Here is a 24,080-nt window from a genome sequence, read left to right as displayed (position 1 = left end):
GCAGAAAGAGTTTATCTAATTTACTCCTCGCGTGAAGTTTAAGTTTCAATTTTTTTAAATTTGATATTTTGCCTAAGCAATTTTTTTCTGCGGCACGTTGCATTCTTTTTTTTTAATTCCTCCGTTGTGTGAAAATTGTTGTGTTTGGTTTATGGATTATTTTATTGTTTTATTTTTACTATGCCTTGGATCTAATTTTATTTGATGATTCGAATTCAGCTCCTAAATACTTAATGCGTCAAAATTCTTCAAATATTTATTCTGAACCAAAGCACTAGTTTTGAATTGTCTGATAGTGTTTGATCAACCTTTGAGACTATTTTGTGATATATCCAGATCACTGTAATCCTACTTAATGAAGACTTTCATACTGATTTTATCTCTCAAAAAGTCAGTAAGAGTAGTTTTAAATGACCCTCCTGGAAAATACGGTAATGTCCGATTCACAACGGTACTTTTAAAATCTGTGTCTGATTAAGTATGAATTATCAATGTTTATAATTCTAAAAACTGATAAATTTTAATTGTGGTTTCTTGACAAACTTGCGCATTTCTATTGCAGGAAAACGAAAAGAAATGATCAGAATTAAACACCCAGTAAAACGACCCTCCAAATTATTGATCAGATAAAGGTTTCAAAGGTACTGTTGTGAATCGGGCATCGCCATCTTTGCAAAGAGGGTCGTTTGATATTATGCTTACAGTCCCTTTAACGAGAACTTTTTTCAACTAATTTTCATCTCTTAATGGCGGTACTGAAGGAAACAAGGGCTGTGATCAGTTATTATCAATTTTTTAGAAAACAAATTATGTGCTCTCCATCCAAATAGGTTTTTTTTTTTTTTTAATTTACTAAAACCTTCTATTGGCACATTTAATCCGAACTGAAGCAATATTAAACATTTATGTAAATTAACATTCCTTTGCAAAAATAAATTATGTAAAAATGTAAAAAGTACTAGTAATTCACAGACCAAGGACCATTCAAAGAAAGATCGTAAAAAATAATTTGAACCAATAATGAAGTGATTCCTTTAATATATAAAAACAGATAAATGAGAAAGTCATTTTGTTTCATAAGTTTTCTATTAAAAAAGGGTCCTTGGTGATACTTGCAAATTAACCTTCCTTTATTGTATCTCTGTATACTTGTATCATACTTGTATCCCTTTATCCTCATGCATCCCTGTATCCTTGTATATTCTTTGTTGCAATGTGTGAGCACTGTTTCAGATAGTATGGATATACCCCTGCCAGGGGAAATCCCACTCCCGGGATTATCTAATCCCGCTGAGATTCCCATTCCGGGATTTTTTGATCGGCTACCGCCCCCGCCTCCTCACCAGCCTCCTGCTCCGCCCGGCCCGCCTCCAATTTTAAACAATTCTGCCAATTTTTCTAATTCGATAAACCGCGCATTTAATCCATCAGGACCTCCAGCTAGTTTTTCTAGCCCCGGATTGAAGCCTTCAGCGCCTCCAATGATGGCCTCCAAAGCTTCCTTCCCTCCACCCTCCGATGATGTAGACGTATTGTTCCAGCCTCCAACTCACAAAGAGGCTGGAGATGATCCTGATTTCTATTCTCCTTTTTCTCCCTCCAGGGTAAGTGATTTATTCTAATTCATATTAATATGAAAACAGATTTATTTCTCATTCACACAGTGGTTAGTGTTTGTCAAGTATATTCGAATTAAAGCTCAAATCTTTCACATGGTCAATATAACTCACAATGAATGACATTTTTCTTGTTATTAACAATATCAAACCAGAATGTTAAATAATGTTGTTCACGGGTTCTCTTCCAGGCTAGTCCAGAGTCGTCTCCTTTAAAGCGCTCTGACGGTAGTGACGGAGACGGCGTGGAGACGATTAAACCCTGGGGCCGCCGCTCCGGTGGGGCTCAGCTTCCTGTCTACGGCCCTCCAGCCCCTCCACCGAGTACACAACCTCCCGAAGACCCGACTCCGCCACCCAAAATCGCGCAGTTTATCGGTCCAGACGAGGCAGAGCTTGCGGCGGAGCGAGGCGGGTAAGACGATTATTTAGTCATCTCTATTTTGTATTAAGCGCGACGTAATGGAGCCTAAAGCTTTCACTGAAATTCGTGATTTGATTTGATTTGATTTGATTTGATTTGATTTGATTTGATTTGATTTGATTTGATTTGATTTGATTTGATTTGATTTGATTTGATTTGAGATTTGATTTGATTTGATTTGATTTGATTTGATTTGATTTGATTTGATTTGATTTGATTTGATTTGATTTGATTTGATTTGATTTGATTTGATTTGATTTTATGGAACAGTTCGTTTTAAAATAGTGACTTCACCAAAAATGCATTCTCGTAAGTTAGTTATCAATTTTACTCTATAGAGAAAAATATTGCTAACTAAGAGTGCTTTCTACTAAATGAGAAACGTTAATTCCTTTAATTTGCTGTTAAACAGTTGCTTCTTTTGCTATTTTATTTTCAGTAGATTAATTCTTTAACGACCCAACAATCATGAATTTTATAATTTTTCAGTCCGGTAAAAGGGTTTGTGATGGGCGCGGATGAAGCAAAGCAAAGACTGAAAGCTTACGCTGCTTGGAAAACTGGCAATATGGGCCTCATGCTTCCAAACAAGAAAAAGGTATTTGAAACTAATGTTCATCAGGGGGGGGGGAGTAATCACTAGTTCATGAAAACTATTACAATGTGATTGGTTTACCTTTTGATTCTTTGAAAAATTGCGTAATGATCCACTCGGGTATAACAGATAAGGTAGATAAGGTAGATAAGGTAGATAAGGTAGATAAGGTAGATAAGGTAGATAAGGTAGATAAGATAGATAATGTAGATAATGTAGCTGCTACACTCAAGCAAGTTTTGGAGTCCTGGTTCCAGCAGGTGTCTTCTCTCTAATGCACAGGTAGACTGGCTGGCCTCATCCCAGGGGCCTGCACTGGGTTTACCGTTATGGGGGGTTGCTTGATACGCAACTGGCTCTCGGGCTGCCAGCCACTAGGAATGTATCACTATCACATGGACGTTAAACATTGTGTGATAGCCTGGATGGATTTCAGGCCGCCGCGCAGACTGCATGTTGATGCTCTGCACCCTGAGGGCGGTCTGGGGGTTCCATGCCGGGTTCCTTTTCAGATCTTATAATTATTATTAGATAATGTAGATAATGTAAATAAGGTAGATAAGGTAGATAGATGTAAAGTACTAAAGATGCCAGATCTTGTTATTTTCTATGTTTACCTGTATTTGACTCAATGTTGATTTATTTAATTGAGAATATTCTTGACTAAATGTTTGAATGCTTGACTGTAGACTTAATCTCAATTGACAAAGATGTCATCAAGTTTCAATTTTTGACTATTTCTTTAATTGTTTCTGCATCAAAAACCCGCAAAATACGTTTAAGGTTTAAATTATATCGTTTTGAATTGAACATGTCTGTTTATTTTTGATTGTACTGCTTGTTTAATTGACTGTCTGTTTGTTTAGCAGGAAGTGAAGAAGAAAGATGATGAGACAACAGAGAAAAAGAAACCAGGGAACTAGAAAGAAATCAGACTAATCAATTTGTAACGTATATTTATATATTGAACATATCTCATCAGAGCTGAAAACTTTAGAATTGTGTATACCGAGATTAATGCTTGATCTCCTCTGTTTATTAATCTCAAGATTAGTTTGTTAAATCTTGGTAAGTGTATTCAATATCGAACTCAGAGTTCGATTTTGCGGAATTCGGACAGCCAATCAGAAGTGGAGAAATATTTAATTTTGCAATGTTTAATTCTCATTGGTTGCAATCCAGCAGGGAAATCAAAAAGAGTGGATTAAACATAAAATCAAAAGTGTCCACAGTGAATACAGAGATTTAGATATCAGGATTAAGGTTATCCAATACACGATTTAGATATCAGGATTAAGGGTATCCAATACAGGATTTTTCAGCGGCCTTTTATCTATTTATATCATATGAACATATCTTATCTTCTATCTATCTATATCATATGAACATATCTTATCTTTTATCTATCTATATCATATGAACATATCTTTTCTTTTATCTATCTATATCATATGAACATATCTTTTCTTTTATCTATCTATATCATATGAACATATCTTTTCTTTTATCTATCTATATCATATGAACATATCTTTTCTTTTATCTATCTATATCATATGAACATATCTTTTCTTTTATCTATCTATATCATATGAACATATCTTTTCTTTTATCTATCTATATCATATGAACATATCTTTTCTTTTATCTATCTATATCATATGAACATATCTTTTCTTTTATCTATCTATATCATATGAACATATCTTTTCTTTTATCTATCTATATCATATGAACATATCTTTTCTTTTATCTATCTATATCATATGAACATATCTTTTCTTTTATCTATCTATATCATATGAACATATCTTTTCTTTTATCTATCTATATCATATGAACATATCTTTTCTTTTATCTATCTATATCATATGAACATATCTTTTCTTTTATCTATCTATATCATATGAACATATCTTTTCTTTTATCTATCTATATCATATGAACATATCTTTTCTTTTATCTATCTATATCATATGAACATATCTTTTCTTTTATCTATCTATATCATATGAACATATCTTTTCTTTTATCTATCTATATCATATGAACATATCTTTTCTTTTATCTATCTATATCATATGAACATATCTTTTCTTTTATCTATCTATATCATATGAACATATCTTTTCTTTTATCTATCTATATCATATGAACATATCTTTTCTTTTATCTATCTATATCNAGAGATAAATAGATATTTTCCCCCTAAAGTGTAAACAAAAAAATAGAAAGTAAACAAAGGAAACACTGGAAGTATATACCTTGTTTTTAAGAGAATGTACACAAACAACCTCAATTTTTTAAAATGTCATGCTCAATCCTCAACGTGTCCCTTTAAACCCAGTTCTTGAAGAAATATGGAAGATATCGTCTGTCTTCCATCTGTAAATTATATCCTTTATCTCAGTTGCATAAAATCCGCAAGGAACTTTTAAAATTAGCATTAGAAAGTTTTTATCTAGTAAAACGAGGGTACATTCATTATACTCAGACACGTGTCATTTTTGTGAAAATGGTATGATGGTTTTTAAATGCAATGTTACTTGAAACAAAGCCTACACTCCCTTTAAGTAAATTTTAATTTCTTATAATGTTAAGGTCAAGGTCAAGAAGTCCCGCCCGCCGTTCCCGTCACGATTCAGGCGATCTTATTCACACTGTGAGAGAGGAGCGGCGAAAACGAGAACGCCGAAGTCGTCGATCCAGATCCAGATCTCGTTCTCGTTCTCCTCGATCTAGGCGTGGACGCTCCAGGTCTAAGAAGAGGCACAGTAACTCTAAAAGCTCGAGCAGAAGTAGGAGTAACAGTAGAGCCAGTGGAGATGACAAGGAGAAGAATAAGAAGGAGAAGAGTAAAGATACAAGTGAGAAGAAGGAGAACGGAGGAAACGAAGAGGGCAAGGTGAGCACCGAAAATTCGTTTATCTTTACAAGTGCAAACGTATTGGTTGGTTCTCATAGCTTTGCGGGGGGGAAGAGAAGTGTAAATAGTTGATATTGTGGGGAATCAATTAAATGTAAATTAAAGATTTTATGGGGATAATTAAATGTAAATTAATGATTTTGTGGGCTTAATTCAGAGTATAATATTGATTTTATGAGGGGGGAAAATGTAAATTGATAAATTTACTGGGAAAATGAAGTGTAAATTATGCTTTTATGGGAGAATTTTGTTAATATTAATTATTTAATGAGGGGAGGAAAGTGTATAATGTTTATCATTATTAATGACTTCATAGACTAAAATCTCAATGAAATTATAAGATAAACATATGCAGCTTTATGAATAGGATGCAAGTCGTAATTAAATGATCCTAAAAAATTATACATCAAAGAAGTAAAATTTATGAATAACGTAATAGAACTAGCAATTATTATCTTGTGGCGCTAATATTACTGAACGTTACCTCACATAACGTTTCCCCTCACAAAACGTTTCCTGTCACAAAACGCTTCTTTACAACCGTTTACTTATTGAATGTTTCCTTACTGAATGTTTCCTCAAAAAACGTTTCCTACACAAAACGTTTCATACACAAAAGTTTCCTGCCACAAAACAGTTCCTTACAAAGCGTTTCCTCACAAAGCGCTTTGTAGCAGGAAACGTTTGGTGGCAGGAAACATTTTCTTAGAAAAATTTCAGTAAGGAAACGTTATGTAGATGCTCCTTTTTCAGGCGAATGGGGAAGGTGAGGATGGGGAGAAGGGAGAGAAGAAGAAGGAGGAGAAGGAAGAGGATTGGTCCGAGATAGATAGACAGATAGAGGAGGAGGATAAGGCAAAAACCAAGTAAGTAGCAAACAGAATTTCCGGCATTTTTCCATTTTCATTATCCCAAAAAGACCAAGTTGGGATATTTGTATGATGCAGACCGTTATGAAGTAAAATTTAGTCAAACAAATTTAGGATAAAAAAAATTTGAGATCGGACCACTTTCACCGTCTGATGTAAATTTTCAGAAATATGCACATAGTCTTCACTCTTCAGTCTTCATAGCTCAAAAAAATATTCCTTGAATATCATGGCATATATCATTTTCTTCGTAATTGTCTAAAAAGATGAAATCCATTGAAATTTTTGAAAAATTTTAAAAATTGACTGAGTTAGGCCAAAAAAACTTTTCCTAAAAACAAGCATTTTTGACGATTTTTTTTTTTTACTGATGCAGTTAATTTTTGAAATTTTTAAAAATTAGTTGCGCCTCTGGAGTCATTTGATAGGTTGGGTATTGGAAAGGTTCGGGTCGCAGATTATTGTATTGTTGAATGAATAATTTTTAGAATGGATCAAAAATATTCTTTTGTAGTTAATTGAAGCGTCGCAACTATTTTGTTTCTGTTGACTAAAACATTTCTCGCTATATTTGGATTGAAACCGAGTTCTTATTAATATTCGTTAATGTTTATTAATCATGATAAAAATAAATCGCAAAGTTTATTTCATATATTTCAGTTCATGGCGAAGATATCCAACCTGATTCCTGCTGCTTCGGAGAAACCCGAAGATCAGGAGGAGGAGAAGGAGAAACCTATTGTTGTTGGAGGGTACTTTGCTAGGTTAGATATTCTGTCTTTTATCTAGCAATTAATTCATCCTGACAATTTATATTCTTTACTAAACGACTTTCTACGTTTATTTTTTGATTTATTAATTCATTTCATCTCTTAATTCTCAATTTCATTTATGAATTTTTTTATTAGTTTGTTAATGGATTGGTTCGTCAGTTAAATCGGTTATTCGCTTCATAATTAATTCACTTTTTTATAGTTTATGTCTTATCTTATACTCTATATTATTTATTTATTTAAACTTTATCATTGTTCAATAATATATTTACTTTTACTTAATTCATTAATTCATTTACTTATTTTCTATTTTCTTTAATTTTCGCTTGTTTTTTGTACCAAGATATAGCCTTCACCTTTTAACCAACATTGTAGTCTTCAACTCGTCGTTATCGATTTGATTTATTTTAGAGTTATCCCTGAAGAAGAACTAGAGAAGTATAGATCCAAGTCCAGGTCCAAATCCAGAAAACGATCAAGATCAAGGAAACGGTCACGCTCCCGACGCCGTTCCCGATCTCGTCGTCGATCACGACGATCTTTGTCCAGGAAAAGATCACGGCGATCAAGATCCCGCAAACGATCAACTTCTAGAAGACGACGATCAAAGGATCGCAAAAAGTCTAGATCAAAGGAGCGGAGGAGATCTCGTTCTCGCAAGAGATCACGTTCAAAGGTTCGTAAAGATCGATCTCGCTCAAGATCAAAAGATCGCAAGCGTTCAAAGTCAGTGCAGAAGAAAGCAGACGGAGAAGTTAGCAAAGATGGAGAAGTAAGCAAAGGCGGAGAAGTAGGCAAAGACAAGGAAGGAAGCAAAGACAGGGATGGAAGCAAAGACAGGGATGGAAGCAAAGACAGGGAAGGAAGCAAAGACAAGGAAGGAAGCAAAGACGAAGAAGGAATCAAGAATGGAGATGAAAAAGAGAATGCAAATGTTGTTAAGGAAAAAGAAAATGAGGAAAACACAGACAAGAAGGATAAAAAGAGGGATCATTCTACATCTAAATCAAAGTCGAGATCTAAGTCGAGATCAAGGTCTAGGAAAAGATCTAAGTCAAGGAAGAGGTCGAAGTCAAGGAGGAAATCTAGGTCCAGGTCTCGTTCTCGAAAAAGATCTCGGTCTCGGAAACGATCAAGATCCCGTCGAAAAAGCAGATCCAGGTCTAGGCGTAGGTCGGTATCAAGGCACAGGAGAAGGAGAAGCAGAAGTAGATCTAGACGAAGGCCTGTTCGAAAGTTCAACGTTTCACCTATTCGAGGCCCCATTCGTCGCCGATCTAGGTCGAAAGATCGTCGACGATCCCCATCAAGGCAACGGTCTGTCTCTGGACGACGAAAGAAGATTTCTAGATCAAGATCAAGGCCTGTTAAAAAACGTCGCGGTAAATCTAGCTCTGATTCAGATTCGTCAGTTGAACGTCGGAAAGCAAAATCAGAAAAAAAAACGAAGAAAGAAGAGAGAAAGAAGAAGAGGAAGGATTCTGACAGCGAACCTGATAAAAAGAAAGACGACAGCAGTTCCAGTTCAGAGGAAGATGAAAGGAAAGTTGTGAAAGGCAGGAAAGCGGCCCGAAATAGCAGCTCTGAGAAAGAAAGTAAGAAATCTAAGAAGAGTGACAGCAGCAAAGATAAAAAGAAAGCTCGTGATAGCTCCGAAGAAAAAGAAGTCAAGAAAGAACGGAAAACTGATAAGAAAAAACGAGAAAGTAGCGAATCACAGGAGAGGAGTGCTAGAAAGAAGAAGGATGAGAAGAGAAAGAGGGATGTAAGTGTAGAAGATAAAAAAGATTTGAAAAGTGAATCTAGGAAAGCTGGTGCAGGTAAATGGAAGCATGATAAATTCAAAGATGAAAGCAGCGATGATGAGGCGGATAAAATAAAACTTGAAAAACTAGAGAAACTTCGCAAACTTCGTAGAAAAGAGGAAGAGTTGAAGGAAGAAGAGCGAAAGATCAAAGAAGAAGAAAAAAAATTGAAGGAAATGAAACAGAAAACCGTTAAAGAATCCGCAAAAAAGAAAGGAGATTCCTCTGACTCGAGCAGTGATGAGAATTCGTCTGATGAATCGTCAAGCGACGATGAGAAGAAGAGCGGGAAGAAAACCCGAACTAAATCGGGTTCTTCTATGAGTGAGACAGAAGAAGAGAAACTTCGTCTAAAGGCACTCCGTAGTCTAGTAAACAAAACCTTGAAGGAAAGTGACTCTCCGAAGAAAAAAATGAAAATGGACCTGAACGACATTCTGGAAACTGTAAAAGAAGCAACAAGGAAGGAACAGAAGAAGGTTAAGAAACCTGATGAGAAGAAGAAGAAACCAGAATCTTTGAGTGAAAAGAAGAAAAAGAAGAAGGAAACCAGTTCTTCTGATTCTTCTTCCGAATCTGATTCTGAAGCAGCTCTCAAGAAGGAATGGAAGACTGTTAAAGCCAAGTGGGAAAAGAAAATAAAGCCGAAACGTGAAGATTCTTCTGATTAATCTAAATGTAGAATATCAACTTTGATTTGCAATTTTAAAATATGTTTTTTTTTCTTAATTCTTTTTTATTTCGTAATATTTCAGTGATTTCAGAATTTGTAGTTGATAAACGGTTAAAATTCAGTGTTCCGTACTTGATACAGATATTTTCCGCGGAAGTTAAAGAAGTCAAGTATGATCAACATAAAGACTGGCCTCCAATATCATTTGTGAGATTAAAATTTCGTGTTAATTCAACCCATTTGTACTCGCTAATAAAATGATGTAAATCTAAGTTATCCAAGTTTTAACTTCAACTATTTTTTCATTGTTAGTTGTGTTGTAAATGTATACTAGAGCGGGGGGGGGGGAGGAGGGTTAGCATAATATTTTGTAAAAATGCTCGATTCATGTAACATGTTTATTTCCAGTGCTTAGGATCCATTCAATTTTGATGCGAATCCGCACTGAAAAAAATGGATCTGTATCCAAATCCGGATCCGCATCCAGGTTATTTGTTTTAAGTTTACAGGATTTTTTTAACAAAGCAGAATTTTCAAATTTTTTGTCCTATTTTTTCGCTTTTTTATGCTAAAACTTGATCCATTCAGAAATCAGAAAATTTTTCTATTCTCTCTTTTTCAATAGTTCAGATTCAGGTTTTGAGAGAAACGTTTTTTTTGCAGTTTGTTTGATATTTTGCCCCTTTTATCCGGATCCGTGGATCCGCACATTTTTGTGGATCCTGATTTGGGTCCAAGTAGCCAAAATCTTGCGGATCCAACGGATCTGGATACGGATCTTTAGCACTGTTAATTTAAATAGATTTGTGACCTATTTCTTAATTAAACATGTCTGTATACGATTTTGGTTGTATTCTTCATTTTCACGTATGCTTTTTGATATGGGGGGATGGGAGAGGGCGGGGCTGCTTCTAACTACAGTAGGTTAATCCATTTTCACAGAAATTTAACAGTCGAGTTCCTAGATATTTTTCCCGTTCATACAGAAAAATAAAAATTAATGTAAAAAGTGTTTCATAACATTTTTTATTTAACTGCCGATTTTCAAGAATTTAATTTTTTTTACAAAATTAAAACCTTAAAACACATTTTTTAAATTTTTATCATTCATAAACCTTCTCTGTGGTCACGTGAAGTCCCACAAAAAATTTGGGCCCGATCGGTTCAGCCGTTTTGACGTTTATTGGATACAAACAAACAGACAAACAAACAGACAGACAGGCAAAATTTATATATAGATTGTCACGGATTGACGGCTTCTAGGTGAGAGCTCTCAAGGCGTTTTCAGATCGTATGTTGGCGGATATGGGGAGAGCAAATTAATGGTTAACATGGACAGAGGACGTAGGATTCGCTCTTAATTTGGTAGACCACATTTGGTTCATATCAATCGATAGCATTTTATTCAATAAAATAGATTTGGGAATAAATCCGTTAGTCTCCTTCCGTTAATGTTACTTCTGTTCTACGAGTTATACGGCATTTCCGTCCTACGATACTTCGGACCTACGACAGCTGGTAGGATGCACAATGCACATTCTGTTAATCCGACCTACGCAGGAACTGCTGATATAGTCGGTATGTATTTGACAGCGCTACCATCAGGAGCGAATTTTACGGTTGCACACGTAAGTCTGACAACTTTTGTATGTAGGATGAATAGTTATGTAGATTGTATGCAACGATTTTGTAGGTCGGATACACAACTTTTGTATGTCGAATGCACAAGGTTAGGTTAAGAAATTTCTGGGGCTATGGGGCCGAGCGCTGCGGCCACATTTATCAAAATGACTAAGTATAATAGACAAACTTTGAAATCCACGGAAATTTTACCAAGAAATCTGCGAACTTTTTTGTTTTGTTATACAATGTTCACAAAGAGAACATGTTCACAATTGATATAGAAGATGGTCGCGAAGCACCCTAAATTAAGCCTAGTAATATTAATATTAGAATTTTCCAATGTTTAAAGTCGTTACATTTTAAAATATCAAACAGAATTCATCATTTAAATTCTACTATAGAAAAACTTGTGTAAATGCTTGAAAATATTATACTGATTCAATTATCTGTTAAATATTTCAAAATCGCGCCATGTTCCAAAACGTGTTTAGCGCCCAAACTTTGCATTTGCTACAAAAATGTGACATGTAAAATTACTAATTGAGGGCTTCTGCACTCACCCCCTCCCCCTCCTTGCGTTATAGGTTTGTGATGAACGTATCAAGTTGTTCAACGTACTTACTAATTAAATACAATATAACGTATTCATACATTTATCTAAAATCCAATGAAAAGAAATATATTTTAAGCATGCTTTACTAGGGTAGTGGCCAAACATGCCTGCATTAAACATGTGTTGTACATTTAAGATTAAAATTTTAGTATTAGTCTAAAGTCTATTTATTGCCACCACCTCAAGAATTTAAATTTTAGAATATTGATCAAAACTAGATTTTTTTAAATCAGAAAAAAACTTTTTCTAAATTTTTATTAAAAATATGTTATTGCCCTGTCCACGACTAATGTTTTTTCAAATGTAAATCCAAATCAGAGATATGGTGATTTCCTGAAGGCTGCAAAATTTTTTATAATTATAATATTTCTTTAAACTCTCCCTATTCCCCCCGTCAATATTTTTCTGACGAAATTTTCCGGGCCTGGCCTGATTTTGGACTGGTCCGTCAGGCCATCTCTTCACTGCCTTGTTTTCTTGCCTATTACTTAGTCATGTTTGTGACGTCAAGCGCTTTACACCTCTCACAGTCTCTACCTTTATATTCTACATACACCACAGTATAAACGGTAGATAATTTCAAGAGCTCCATTCGATACCATCAATATTGTTACTTGGATTATCATACGAGGCAAATAATTGGTTTTTTGAGTTACAAATTAATATCATAACATGTTAACATATTATACTCTGTATCTATTATCATTTTCTTTAACTAATCCGATAGTAATATTATAAAGCTCATAAAGATTAAACATAATTTTACAAAAGTTTGTTGATTTAACGTTTCTTGATATTACATTTGTTTTATATATAAGTTATAAGTTTTCATTTTCTTTATTATGATAATTTCATTATTCTTTTTTATGTGACTTCATGGAATTACAAAATCCAAACTGTTGAAAATTTACAGAATACTATTGTGAATCAAGTATATACACTATACAGAAAACACATATAATGACAGTCAAATTAATGTTCATTTAAGGGAGTGAGGTATATTCCTAGAGAACGATTTTTGGACCCTGTAATTTGTATGGTGGTTGAACTGAATATGTAGTATTGTGGACAAATGTTTTAGGATTCATTTGAGACGTGTATAAATCTATTCTTCGACGTATATTTCCTCTTTTCAAGTTTTCTTTTCGGGGGAGGGGGGATGGGAAATGGGAATAATCATTTATACTTTATCTCAACAAAAGTTTCAGGTTTGTGGGATGAGATGAGGCATACCTGTAAAGTGCATATATATTATAAAGAGAATGATAATAAAGTTACCGGTTTTACCCATTTTTAAGAACTTAACAGTAGAGCAGGTTTAAAGTCTTAATTACAAAACTTATCAAATCTATAACAAATAACTGATGAATGTAGTTTTTTCAGATAAAATGGTTGAACCAAGTGCTCCTCCACCCAATCCTTACGCCGAGCTCTCTAAGAGTGTAACCAATGCCATGGATGAACTCAGTGCAGACACTTCCCTGTATATCCCTGACCAGCGCGCTACTGAACTATTCAGGATGGATGACAGCGTGCAAATATTCTTTGTCACAGCTGACGGACATGTCAGCACGTTTTCTGCCCCAGAATCCTTGCGGATTTTCCAGTTCCAGGAATCCAAGGATGAGAGTTCCCGCGTTTTTCTCCAGGTTGGAGGTTGGACCCATCCTCTGGTTCCAGGAGCCTCTCCTTGTCTCCAGGCTGAGAATGGAGCCATTATGTTCCCGGATATTTACTCTGACCTACCTAACAGTGCTGTCGGGTTGGTTCTTATTGATGATGTAGCTCCAGAGATAAGAACAGAGCTCATAGCAATGCTTCAGCAGCATACAGCATTCAAAGGGGAACCACAGGTTCAAGATTATCAGTTGGGGGTTTTAGGAAGCTCAATCGTGAAGGGAGCAGAGGTGCTTACAAAAGGCATTGGCTACGGGACGTCTAAGGCTGGCCAGTTGATTGAATATGTTTCTGAGAAGAGCCAAGAACGCCTGGCTAAAGGAGATGATGAGGCCAAGGTTGGTAGTATGACCAAACTGACCGTGAACGCTGCAAAACACACGACCAACGCCACTGTCCAAGTTAGTGGATTTGTTTCCAACCGAGTGGGAAAACTAACTAAATCTCTGGCAGACTATTTGGCGAGCAAGGTAGAGAAGCCCCTGGCTGGATCAGCTGCACCCAGGCAGGGGACAATGAGCTACCTGGTGGACGCCGCCAGAGGCGGGTTGATCGCCTATGGGACCGTGTACATCAATCTGGAGTCTAATGCCAAGGTTCTCGGTACCCAGCTGAAGAACAACACCGTCAAGGTGATGCAGCACAAGTACGGGTCTGAAACCGGTGAGGTGTTTGGGGAGGCGATGACGGCGGCGGGTAATGGTGCTCTTACATACATGAACCTTCAGAGCCTAGGGGCTAAGGGGTTATTGAAGAGTACAGCTAAAGAGACAGGAAAGAGCGTTGTCAAAAATGTGCTAAATGTACCTAAGCAAGAATCTAAATAGCTACATATCTAAAAATTTACACTATACAGCATAACACATATATTTTTCTTATCTTTTCTTAACATTTAAGTGATAATGAATACTCATTACTCAGTCTCCACGAAACAGCTAAACTATAAAGTAAATGAACAAGTTATTTATCCCCCCCCCCTCCCCTACGGCCTTTTGTGGTTGTTCTTGCTGCTATATTGTACCCCAGTAACAAATGTATTTTGTAATCAAACACTTGTCTGAAACTGTAACTTTCGAATCCCGACATCTTTGCTACCTAAAACTTTTGATATTTCTAACCTCCAATTTATCTTGGAGAATTCATGGTTTGAAATATTTAAGGTCTACGAGATCTGGCTGCAAAGATATTACAATTAGACAATTTAGAGTTGGATGCAAGTGTTCAATGTCCTTATATGTACCCTAATGTTTTGCTTGCCAGCTTTAAAATTAATTAAAATTAATCTATATTTATATATAAATATATTTCAGATACTGTTAAGCCTAGAGAAAGGATTTCAAAATGATGGTTTCGACTGCATCAAATGTTTCGCCGAATATTGAAATAATATTGGAGACCAATAATCAGGTAAATTTATCTTAACTTTTATATTCGTTTGTAACACAACACAGTTATAGTTTATTGCAGAATGATTGTTGAGATAGTCCGAAATAGAAACTTTACCAAGATTTTGCCTCAAACTAGAATTTTATAATCCCTTTATCTTAACAACCTGATGGTGCTGATCATTTGATCTAACAGAATTTATAGTTTGAAACGTCGGAGGTCTACGACATTGGGTTGCAAAGATATAGGAATTAGAAAATCGGAGTTTTAGGCAGAGACTCGATTCCTTTGCAACTGTGTTAATAAAAACAAAATGTCGAGTAATCCTCCATTAAAAAATGGTGAATATATTGTCGTTTTCTTATCATATCTAAAAGAAATTAAAATCTTACACTTTCCTTTATTGTCTCTGTTGTATAGTTTCGCAAGTCAGAAATCTATGAATTAATATTGAAAAATATTTGAAATATTATATTTAGCGGGGAAACCTTTTTAAGGTTATGTTTAAGAAAGATATCTAAAATATCCTATTATTGAGATCAAATGAGAGACTCTAATTTTCCATTTTAATATTAAAGTCAAAATTATCAGTTTTCCATAAAACGTTCTTATCTCATATTCTTAGTTTAATGCGCTTTATTTACTTAAAAATTTAAATACATTTTATGAAACATAAAACGGAAAAAAAATTTTGTTTCAATTTTTCATTTTTTGTCTTATCAAAATTGTTATTTATGTTAATTATGATTGTGTAAAAAAGCGACTAATTTAATTCTAGCAAGCTCTTTGTTTAACATTTGTGAATCATAGTTTCGCTAGGCCTCGTAAACTTGAATTCATAATTTTGTAAAATTGAAATAGAAACAATTTAGCTAGAAGGAAAAGCAGAGTTCGAGATTTGAGATTTGTCAGATAAAAAAATACTTTTAGAAGAATTTAAGATCGCTTTCAATACCATGTTGAATGTTTATTTACATAAGGAGTGTTGCTTACATCTGGGAACCAGGATTTTTACCCAGAGACGTTTTCAGGCGAGGGGGGTATGGAGGTGCAGCCCCCCCCCTGGATCAGTGAAATCTATGATTTCCAAGGGACACTAAAAAATATAAGCCCCCCCCCCTGGACAAATTCATGAATACGTCCCTGTTTCTATCAGCAGAGAAGTCGATATCTTTCATATTTTGCATTATGTTGATAAAGTAATAAAAAATCCAAATGTTCTAGAAGATTTTAAAAGGCGAGGATTAAGTTTCAGGATTTATTACAAGAAGAGGCGGGAACGGAAATAGTTGTAAATATGAGAATTAGCGAGTCCTATGTCAAACTGAAGTAAATTGAAATGTTTTTTTTTTATTTTCAGTCTTACTCCTTTTACTGTTCAGAGCTATAGTTAAGAAGAAACAGATATTTTAAATATGTAGACGGATAAATTTTCTTCTCTCATACTTGTGCGTAAAATCAAAAATAGATAAGATACGAGGTCACAAAGTCATACCAGCATTTTGTCGCCTAATTTTGACCGTCACCCTCTGTCTAGTTTGCAACGGGCTAGAAAGTTAAAGTTAAAAACATAAATATTATCTTTAATTAACTTGGAACACAGCTTTGCATCGAAACTGAATTTGTTCAATAAAAGTCAACCTATACTCAATACTCATTATAGAACTTTAATCCAAACATCCCCGTGATTCTACCGGCCGTTCCCCAATGCAATTAATATTTGACAGAGATAAATGTTTTATTTACAAAAAGAACCAGTGAAAAAAGTACAATTTTATACGGCGAGGACAAAAAGGACTGTTAAAAAAACGCCCGATATTTTTTAATTTTCTAAAATTTGTTTTAAGATTGGTCAAGTTGATAAGATGATGAATGAATTTGGTGAAGAGGTTCTCCTGCTGTCGGATGTGGACGTTATCCTTAATGGAATGATGTCGACTGATTCGTCCTGCCTGGACGATTATTCGTCTAGCGGCGCAGGAGCTCCTCACTTCTCCTCCGACTACTCTGTGATGCATTCTTGTCTTACGCGACAGGTATATATTCGACACAAACCGAACCTTTTCAAAACCTTTTTTATCAATTAAAATGGGTCGAGAGCCGGTATTATCTGACTGAGAAATAAAATTTTCCAGAAATTCCTGAGTTTTTATTAGTTTTTGGCAGTTTACTAGACTAATTCCATGCTTTCTTCGCTTTGGTTTTATTTTGGATTTGAAATAAACAATTGGAGATGGGAACTGTTGTGTGGATGAATGGTTTCATCTTGAACGCTTGATATCGATATCTAATGGGGGCACTTTTATAGTTCAAGATCAATGCTTAATACCCAATAAAAGTTATCACTGCAGGGTATGACTACTACGGAATATCGAAGAGGATTAAAAGTTAATCCGTAGATCATGCATAATATGGAGATCAATACTTGATCCCTAGATGCAAAACACAAAAGTTCTCATCTCAAGGGATTCAATCACGCTGACAAGTCGTCTTCTATCCTGATGTAGAATATGAAAATATATCTGGCTTCTAAATATAAGGAATTTAAATGTAAAAAAAGGAACTGCTACTCATGTAATTTGAAAATCTTGTAAACCACTCTGTAACATATTATCTACAAAAATTGGATTTTTTAGTGCTGGGGTTTCTCCTTCTCTTCCCTTTTTCCCTTTACTATTCACCCATCCTTCTTTTTTCCCCTTTATTTTAAAAAATTAATTTGTGAATTGTGTAATGTATTCGTTATTTGTTAATTTTAAAAAATAAAATGTATCTATAAAACTTTGGAGGGCCAGCCAATCAAAACAACCAGAAATGGTTAGGCTGTAGCCCTGGCTAATAATTGTTTAGTAAAAAATTATAAAATGTAAAATGTATTTATTATAATGTTAGCCGAAATATATATCTATCTATCTATCTATATGAAAGATAACGGAGTTTACTTTAGATAAAGATAAGATTATTCTTGATAAATGATTAACTGCACTATACATATTGTAAAAATTAACAGCTAAAAATACCTTAATGTTTTGGATATATCTAATTTTCTAGGGGGAATTTTTTTTCAAGTGTTCTTTTTTCATGACTAAAGGTTTTTGCACTTTAAAAAGTTCCACAAAATGTTTGCAAGAACAATCTATTAAAACAAACCAAAAAAAAAACTATCTTAACTATTTAACGATTTAAAAAGAAAAGAAAATGTTCAGAATAAATAGTTTTCAAAATTTTAAAACTTATCAAATTTTTGTGGAACTTTTTTAAAGTCAAACAACTTAAATGTATAAAAAACACTACCCCCCACCCCTCTCCCCCCATGTAGGTACTACCACTGACAATTCAACTTATGATGTAAAATGGGATCTGTAAGTTAACGGAGTTTAAGTAAGAAAAAGACTGAAGATAACCTATAAATTTGTTGGAAATATTTCCTGTTTTATCAATATTGAAAACAATTTGGAAATTCTTTATCTTGTTTAATTCTCTGAACCTAAAGTTTTTGAAAACGTTCTGATTTCTAATCTTATTCAATTTTATTTAATTTTAGCGACGATGTGCCTTCAAGCAATCCAGAGAATAACAACATCAACAACACAGGATGGAATGGAGCTTCAAATGCATTCATTGCTCCTCCACAAACCGGGGTTCAAGCTCCATTTTGTCACCAAAAGAATACAGTTCCATCTCCATTATGTAATCTCACTGAGACTGAAGTTTTAGCTTCCTTTATTCCTGACAAAACTGACAAATTATTCAATTTGATAGAGACTGGACATTCAGCTACTTCCTACCAACCCTCGGAGACTGGAATCTTAGTCTCTGCCGACGATGAACTGATGTCGAAGGCTGATTACTACCAATGCTCCTATATACCTGGAGAAGAAGAACATTTCGAGTTCGAAACTCCGGACGGAAACTCCGTTCAAGATTCGATAAATCCTAATTTATCGTTTGGAAACCAGTTTTCCAGTGACATTCAAGGTAATTAGAGATTTCCTCCGGTTTTTTGTTCATTTAGGACCTTTCGATAAAAAAATTTAATTCTAAATATTTGTTTATCTTCATTTTAATAAATTATTTGTTATTGTATATGATACGATTACCATTTGATGAATCATATACGTTTTGTATTCCAATAAAAGGATGAAAGAAAGAAATTTCTAAAAAAAATGATAAATAGCAGTAAGAGGTATGATCAAATCGTCCAATGACCAAAAGAAAAAGGAATTGAGCGAAATTGACACAAACTCTGATATTCTAATACTTAAACTTTTTTGCAACTCAATGTCATGGACCTTAGATATTTCAAATTATGAATTCTGTTAGATACAATAATCTCAGTTTAAAATATCAAAGGCTGCAAAGATAAAGGAATTAGAAAATTTGAGTTTGTGGCAAATCGACTCAATTGCTTTTTTATTGTAAATTTTTGTCCATAGGTTATTCTGCCAATATCCATGACGGTCAAGTTAAGCCTGGTCCTGGAGGTTCAATTCATGCCAGTTTTTCTCCAAGCTCTATCTTCAGCACATCATCTAGCTCATCCTCCAGTACACCAAGCTCTGGCTGTGCATCAGCTTGCAGTACACCAAGTTATGGCTGTGCATCAGCTTGCAGTACACCAAGTTCGGGCTGTACATCTCTCATTTCTGCTGAACAACAACTTTTATTAGTTTATCCTGATGAAGTTGGTGTTAAACCGTTCTATGCCCCTTGTATCATGGTACAGCATGTACCAAACAGTGCAGTACATGTTGGCCAAACTCCTGTACATGGAGTTGTTCCTCAAACTGGAGTTCATCCCAATGGCGTGTCGAAAAATGCTTTAAGGTGCAAAGAATACAGAAAAAGAAGGTTAGGCTTTAAATAATTTTAAAGACATCACATAAATAGATAAAAAAACAATTATAAATAAAAATATTAATAAGAAACAACCCTTCAATCCATGGAAACAACCTTATAAGTTGTAAGAGATTTTAAGATTTTAAATACTTTGATCAATTCAAATCAAAAATATTGCATGACTTTTTAATTCTTTTGTTCAATTTTGATGCAATTTATCACACCTAATATTTCCCGTTGTAGGGTGATTAAGTGACTTTATCGCCCTACAACAGGGCGAAAAGTAACTTTTTCAAAGAACTCTATCTAATGAAGGAGTTCCTCCTACTCTGTGTGGCTATAGAGATTGCCCTCATTTTAGTGTCGTGTGTATTAGCAATATTGCTGTACGGATTAACTGCTGCAACTGTGGCTTTAATTAATCGTGTATCTCTGGATCGGATCAGGCTCAAGAATAGAAAGAAGAAACCAAGAGTAGAAGCAATAAGGATGGGGAGCTTGCTGCAAAATGATGATGATGAAAATAGGGATAGATAACCCTTTTGTTCAACACTCTGCTCCCCCTTCCCCATTTGTAATAAATATCAATAATAATTAATATGTCTAGCGGTCAGTTGTATTTTTACCTGTACCATTAAACCCAAAATATAGATTAGTTGGATATGAACTCTGTTTGAAGTAATAGTTCTCTGGTAGAGAGTATAGAGTTTGAGCGAATTGTATCTCGATTAATAGATACTGACGACTATAGAGAGAGTTATATCTGGACTGATATAGACTTAAAGAACATCGGAGTAATGCATTTATTACATATAGATAATATATTTTTACAATATCTAAAGGATGAAAAAGGAGAAGTGTAAACAGAATGAGCTGGATAATAATAATAATAATAATAATAATAATAATAATAATAATAATAATAATAATGCAATGCCGGATTTACAACAGTACCTGAAAAACTTTGTCAGACCAAGAATGAAATAGATATCTTTGTTTTTTCTCACAATATTTTCCCTCAAAGGCTTTTGTTTAACTTCCCCCCCCCCTGGATAAAAAACATTTTCTTGAGAAAAAAACATATTATTTAATTGTTTAGGAACTCCTCGATGAAGAATGATCTAACTCTGAAGATGATAATTGATAAAGTTAATCTGATTTTAAACAAGTAACACCTCACACGTGTTAGGGCGAATGCAAGCATTTATTATCATATAATAAACAAGCTTGGGAACTAGTGCGTAGGATCCGGATATGTTGCATCTGATTATCAAAAATGTCCTTATCTCTCTAATGTTCATCAAGTTTTAGCAGAAAAATAAGCGAAAAATAGAAGGAGGAAAATTCTTTTTTTAATAAATTGGTAATTCTTTAAAAAAAAACCCCATTTTTTTCAGTGCGGATCCAGGATTCGTATCTGCATCAAAATTAAATGGATCCTAAGCACTGTATGGGAACCTAGCTTTGCTGGAAAACAAGTAAACCAACTTAGCTTAGATTTTTAAACCAAGCTAACAACATTAACATGGTTTTAATAAGTTTCCCAACCAAGGAAAGTCGGTCTAGGCGTTCCTGAAGTTTTGATCAGATATACAAACAAAAAACAGATTATTATTTTATGTAAAATGATATAAAACTTTGTTTTAAACCATGCTAAAATCCCTTATTATCGTTCATCAGTAATTTTTTGTCTAGGTTAAAACAAATGTGCGAGTTTTTTATATCGCTTGGGATCTACAGAAACTGAGTGTTTGCCACAAACTATAATGTTGTTATCCATATATCTTTGCAACCCGAGGTTGCAGACATTTTATATTTCAAACTATGAATTCGATTAATCAAATAATCAAATTAAAGGTTTACACCATCCAGTTGTAGAGATAACGGGATTAGCAAATTGGAGTTTGTGACAAAAACTCAATTCCGTTTTATTGCACGTTTTTTCCATATGTTATTCCTTTCTAAGGGCCATTCTTTTCCCCACTCTAGTTGTATCAAGATCTAATCATCTACTGTAGTTATTAAGATCTAATAATCTACTGTAGTTGCTTCAATTAATTGTTAACAATTAAAACGTTTTAAAAAGTCGTCTTCATTATATTACCGTTTAATCACCTACTTCCGTAGCTCACCAGTAGACAGAACTTTTGTGAATCTCATGATCATTCATTGATCTCCATCTTTTGCAAATTTACGGTGGTCATACCACGCAGAGACAACTCTAAATAAGGGATCAAGCATTGATCCTCAAATTTAAAAGTGTCCACATTGGATATCGAGATCAACGTTCAAGATTAACAAGATCCACTCAAGAGTTCTGATCTAGAAATGTTTTAGGTTTGAATCACTGTTTACAGGGGGGATTTTTTTTCTAATGTTTTTGGTCCCTTTCTTAGAAAATTCTTTTTTTCCAAACTTTGCAAGATAAGGTTGTGGATTGCTGGATTGGATAAGTACANGGTATTATTTTAAAATACATTCCTCTGACTTTGTATTTTTAAATGTAGTGTTTATAATCGTTGTAAAAATTGTAATTTAAATGTAAAAACGGAGAAGTGTTGAATTATTCAACCAGTTTTATTTCAAAATTATCTTTGATTTTGTTTAAAATATGTATGTACATTACATTCTAAATTGGAAACTTCTGATATATGTTTGTTTATTTCAGAAATCAATTAGAATACACTAGAATAAACTATGGAAAAGTTTTCGAAAGAATTTGAGGTAATTAATGCTGAAGATTATTCATCAATTATCATTTATCATATCAGTGCAGTGGAGAGAGAATGGAATTGAGTCTTTGCCACACACTCAGGTTTTCAAATCCCTATATGTGCAACCCAATTAAATAATCTAGGTTTGAAATATTAAAGGTTTACACCATCAGATTGCAAAGATATAGGGATTAGAAAATTGGAGTTTGTGACAAAAACTCAATTCCGTTTTATTGCACGTTTTTCCCATATGTTATTCCTTTCTAAGGGCCATTCTTTTCCCCACTCTAGTTGTATCAAGATCTAATCATCTACTGTAGTTATTAAGATCTAATAATCTATTTTTAGCCTTTTTTTGATTATTCTTATTATCAGCTGGATGGTATTTTGCCTTCTCCCCATGAAGCATTTAATCCTGAAGAATTCCTGAACGGTCAGAATTCCGTCTCTACTCCTGTACCCTGCTCTTCCCTACATTCTGTGTCCCATCAGGGCCTTACGTGTCGGGTAGGTTTAAATCTTTAATCTTATAATGACCGTTATAAGGGACGGTCTTTGTAATCTTAAAGGAACATGTAAGTGACCCTCCATGCAAAGATGGTAATGTCCGATTCACAACGGTACTTTTAAAAGCTTCGTCTGATCAAGTATAAGAATCAATGTTTATAATTTTAAAAACTCGCAATTCAAAATTGTGGTTTCTGAACAAAAATAACTTCCCATTTACCCTCCCTTTTACAACAAATAACTTCCCATTTACCCTCCCTATTACAACAAATAACTTCCCATTTACGGCCTCCCGTTAACAACAAATAACTTCCCATTTACCCTCCCTATTACAACAAATAACTTCCCATTTACGGCCTCCCGTTTACAACAAATAACTTTTTCCGTTTACAACAGTATTCTTGAAACCTTAACATGATGAATTAGGTGGAAGATAACGTCTATTCTTAGCTTAGTAAGTGTTTAATTCTTCTAACTTTTACATTGTTTCTGAATAACGAAATTAGCAAGTTACTTGCGCATTGTGCCAGTCATTTTTGTTAAGGACGCAACAAATAAAGATAATCAGCTTTCAAAAACAGAACATGGATATGCCGTGATCTGACAACTCCTTTAAAGGTACCTTTGGGAATCGGAAATTCCACTCTGTCGCTTGAAATACCATTCCATTACAGTCCCTTAAAGAGTCTAAAAGAATTTTCAATGAATAATATCTTTACGAGAAATTTTTTTGTAGCCAACCTAATTTCCAATGAATTGGCTAAACCAACAATCTCTCAAACTAAATTTCTAAGAATCAAATTGAGTTCAAATTTCAAATAAAATTTATTAAAAACTGATGGAAAAGTTAAATTTTTTAAAATTGCTAAATTAAAAAGATAAAACTGAAATGATAAGATTGAATGGTTAGAGTTGTTAGAGTTAGATGTTTTCCTATTTTCAGCGACGATGAGAACTCTGTGTTTGAAGACGGTTTTCTAAACAACAACAATGCTCTTTGCTCAGGTATTTCAGGGGTAAAAATTTATAAGGAAAATAAT

The 24,080-nt window shown here is 34.3% G+C and overlaps 5 protein-coding genes across 8 annotated transcripts in view; all 5 read left to right on the top strand.

The window, feature by feature from the left end:
* Nucleotides 1–584: 584 nt before the first annotated feature.
* Nucleotides 585–3,604, top strand: LOC111712962 (lysine-specific demethylase 6B). 2 transcript variants are annotated; one of them, XM_023487725.1, is made up of 4 exons: nt 585–1,604; nt 1,808–2,031; nt 2,530–2,638; nt 3,502–3,604. In XM_023487725.1, the coding sequence occupies exons 1-4, from the start codon at nt 1,179–1,181 to the stop codon at nt 3,556–3,558; spliced, it is 816 nt and encodes a 271-aa protein (XP_023343493.1). In that variant the 5' UTR covers nt 585–1,178; the 3' UTR covers nt 3,559–3,604. The 2 variants fall into 2 exon arrangements, with proteins under 2 accessions (XP_023343493.1, XP_023343494.1); XM_023487726.1 differs by having other exon boundaries at nt 3,505–3,573.
* A 1,609-nt stretch (nt 3,605–5,213) lies between these two features.
* Nucleotides 5,214–9,957, top strand: LOC111712959 (serine/arginine repetitive matrix protein 1). The gene is made up of 5 exons (XM_023487721.1): nt 5,214–5,540; nt 6,315–6,427; nt 6,859–6,874; nt 7,091–7,194; nt 7,615–9,957. Exons 1-5 carry the CDS (start codon nt 5,229–5,231, stop codon nt 9,677–9,679), a joined length of 2,610 nt encoding a protein of 869 aa, XP_023343489.1. The 5' UTR covers nt 5,214–5,228; the 3' UTR covers nt 9,680–9,957.
* Nucleotides 9,958–13,268: 3,311 nt separating this feature from the next.
* LOC111712955 (protein spartin) lies at nt 13,269–14,905 on the top strand. The gene has a single exon (XM_023487716.1). It carries the CDS (start codon nt 13,282–13,284, stop codon nt 14,419–14,421), a length of 1,140 nt encoding a protein of 379 aa, XP_023343484.1. The 5' UTR covers nt 13,269–13,281; the 3' UTR covers nt 14,422–14,905.
* A 6-nt stretch (nt 14,906–14,911) lies between these two features.
* Nucleotides 14,912–20,486, top strand: LOC111712956 (uncharacterized). Of its 3 annotated transcripts, XM_023487718.1 has the most exons (6): nt 14,912–15,001; nt 16,828–17,016; nt 18,525–18,958; nt 19,417–19,540; nt 19,574–19,831; nt 20,181–20,486. In XM_023487718.1, the coding sequence occupies exons 3-6, from the start codon at nt 18,814–18,816 to the stop codon at nt 20,239–20,241; spliced, it is 588 nt and encodes a 195-aa protein (XP_023343486.1). In that variant the 5' UTR covers nt 14,912–15,001; nt 16,828–17,016; nt 18,525–18,813; the 3' UTR covers nt 20,242–20,486. The 3 variants fall into 3 exon arrangements, with proteins under 3 accessions (XP_023343486.1, XP_023343485.1, XP_023343487.1); XM_023487717.1 differs by having other exon boundaries at nt 19,417–19,831; XM_023487719.1 differs by lacking the exon at nt 20,181–20,486 and having other exon boundaries at nt 19,417–19,827.
* LOC111712966 (uncharacterized protein DDB_G0283697) overlaps nt 20,419–24,080 on the top strand; it is a gene marked incomplete at its 3' end in the record, with an annotated part of 5,216 nt that continues 1,554 nt past the window's right edge. Inside the window, 4 exon segments of the mRNA XM_023487731.1 lie at nt 20,419–20,435; nt 20,919–20,987; nt 22,972–23,040; nt 23,984–24,045. Of these exon segments, the coding sequence (XP_023343499.1) occupies nt 20,419–20,435; nt 20,919–20,987; nt 22,972–23,040; nt 23,984–24,045 (217 nt within the window).

The sequence above is a fragment of the Eurytemora carolleeae genome, unplaced genomic scaffold (genome assembly GCF_000591075.1).
Source record: "Eurytemora carolleeae unplaced genomic scaffold, Eaff_2.0 scaffold1349, whole genome shotgun sequence".
NCBI classification, from domain to species: Eukaryota; Metazoa; Arthropoda; class Copepoda; order Calanoida; family Temoridae; genus Eurytemora; species Eurytemora carolleeae.
This window is presented reverse-complemented; position numbering and strand designations above follow the sequence as displayed.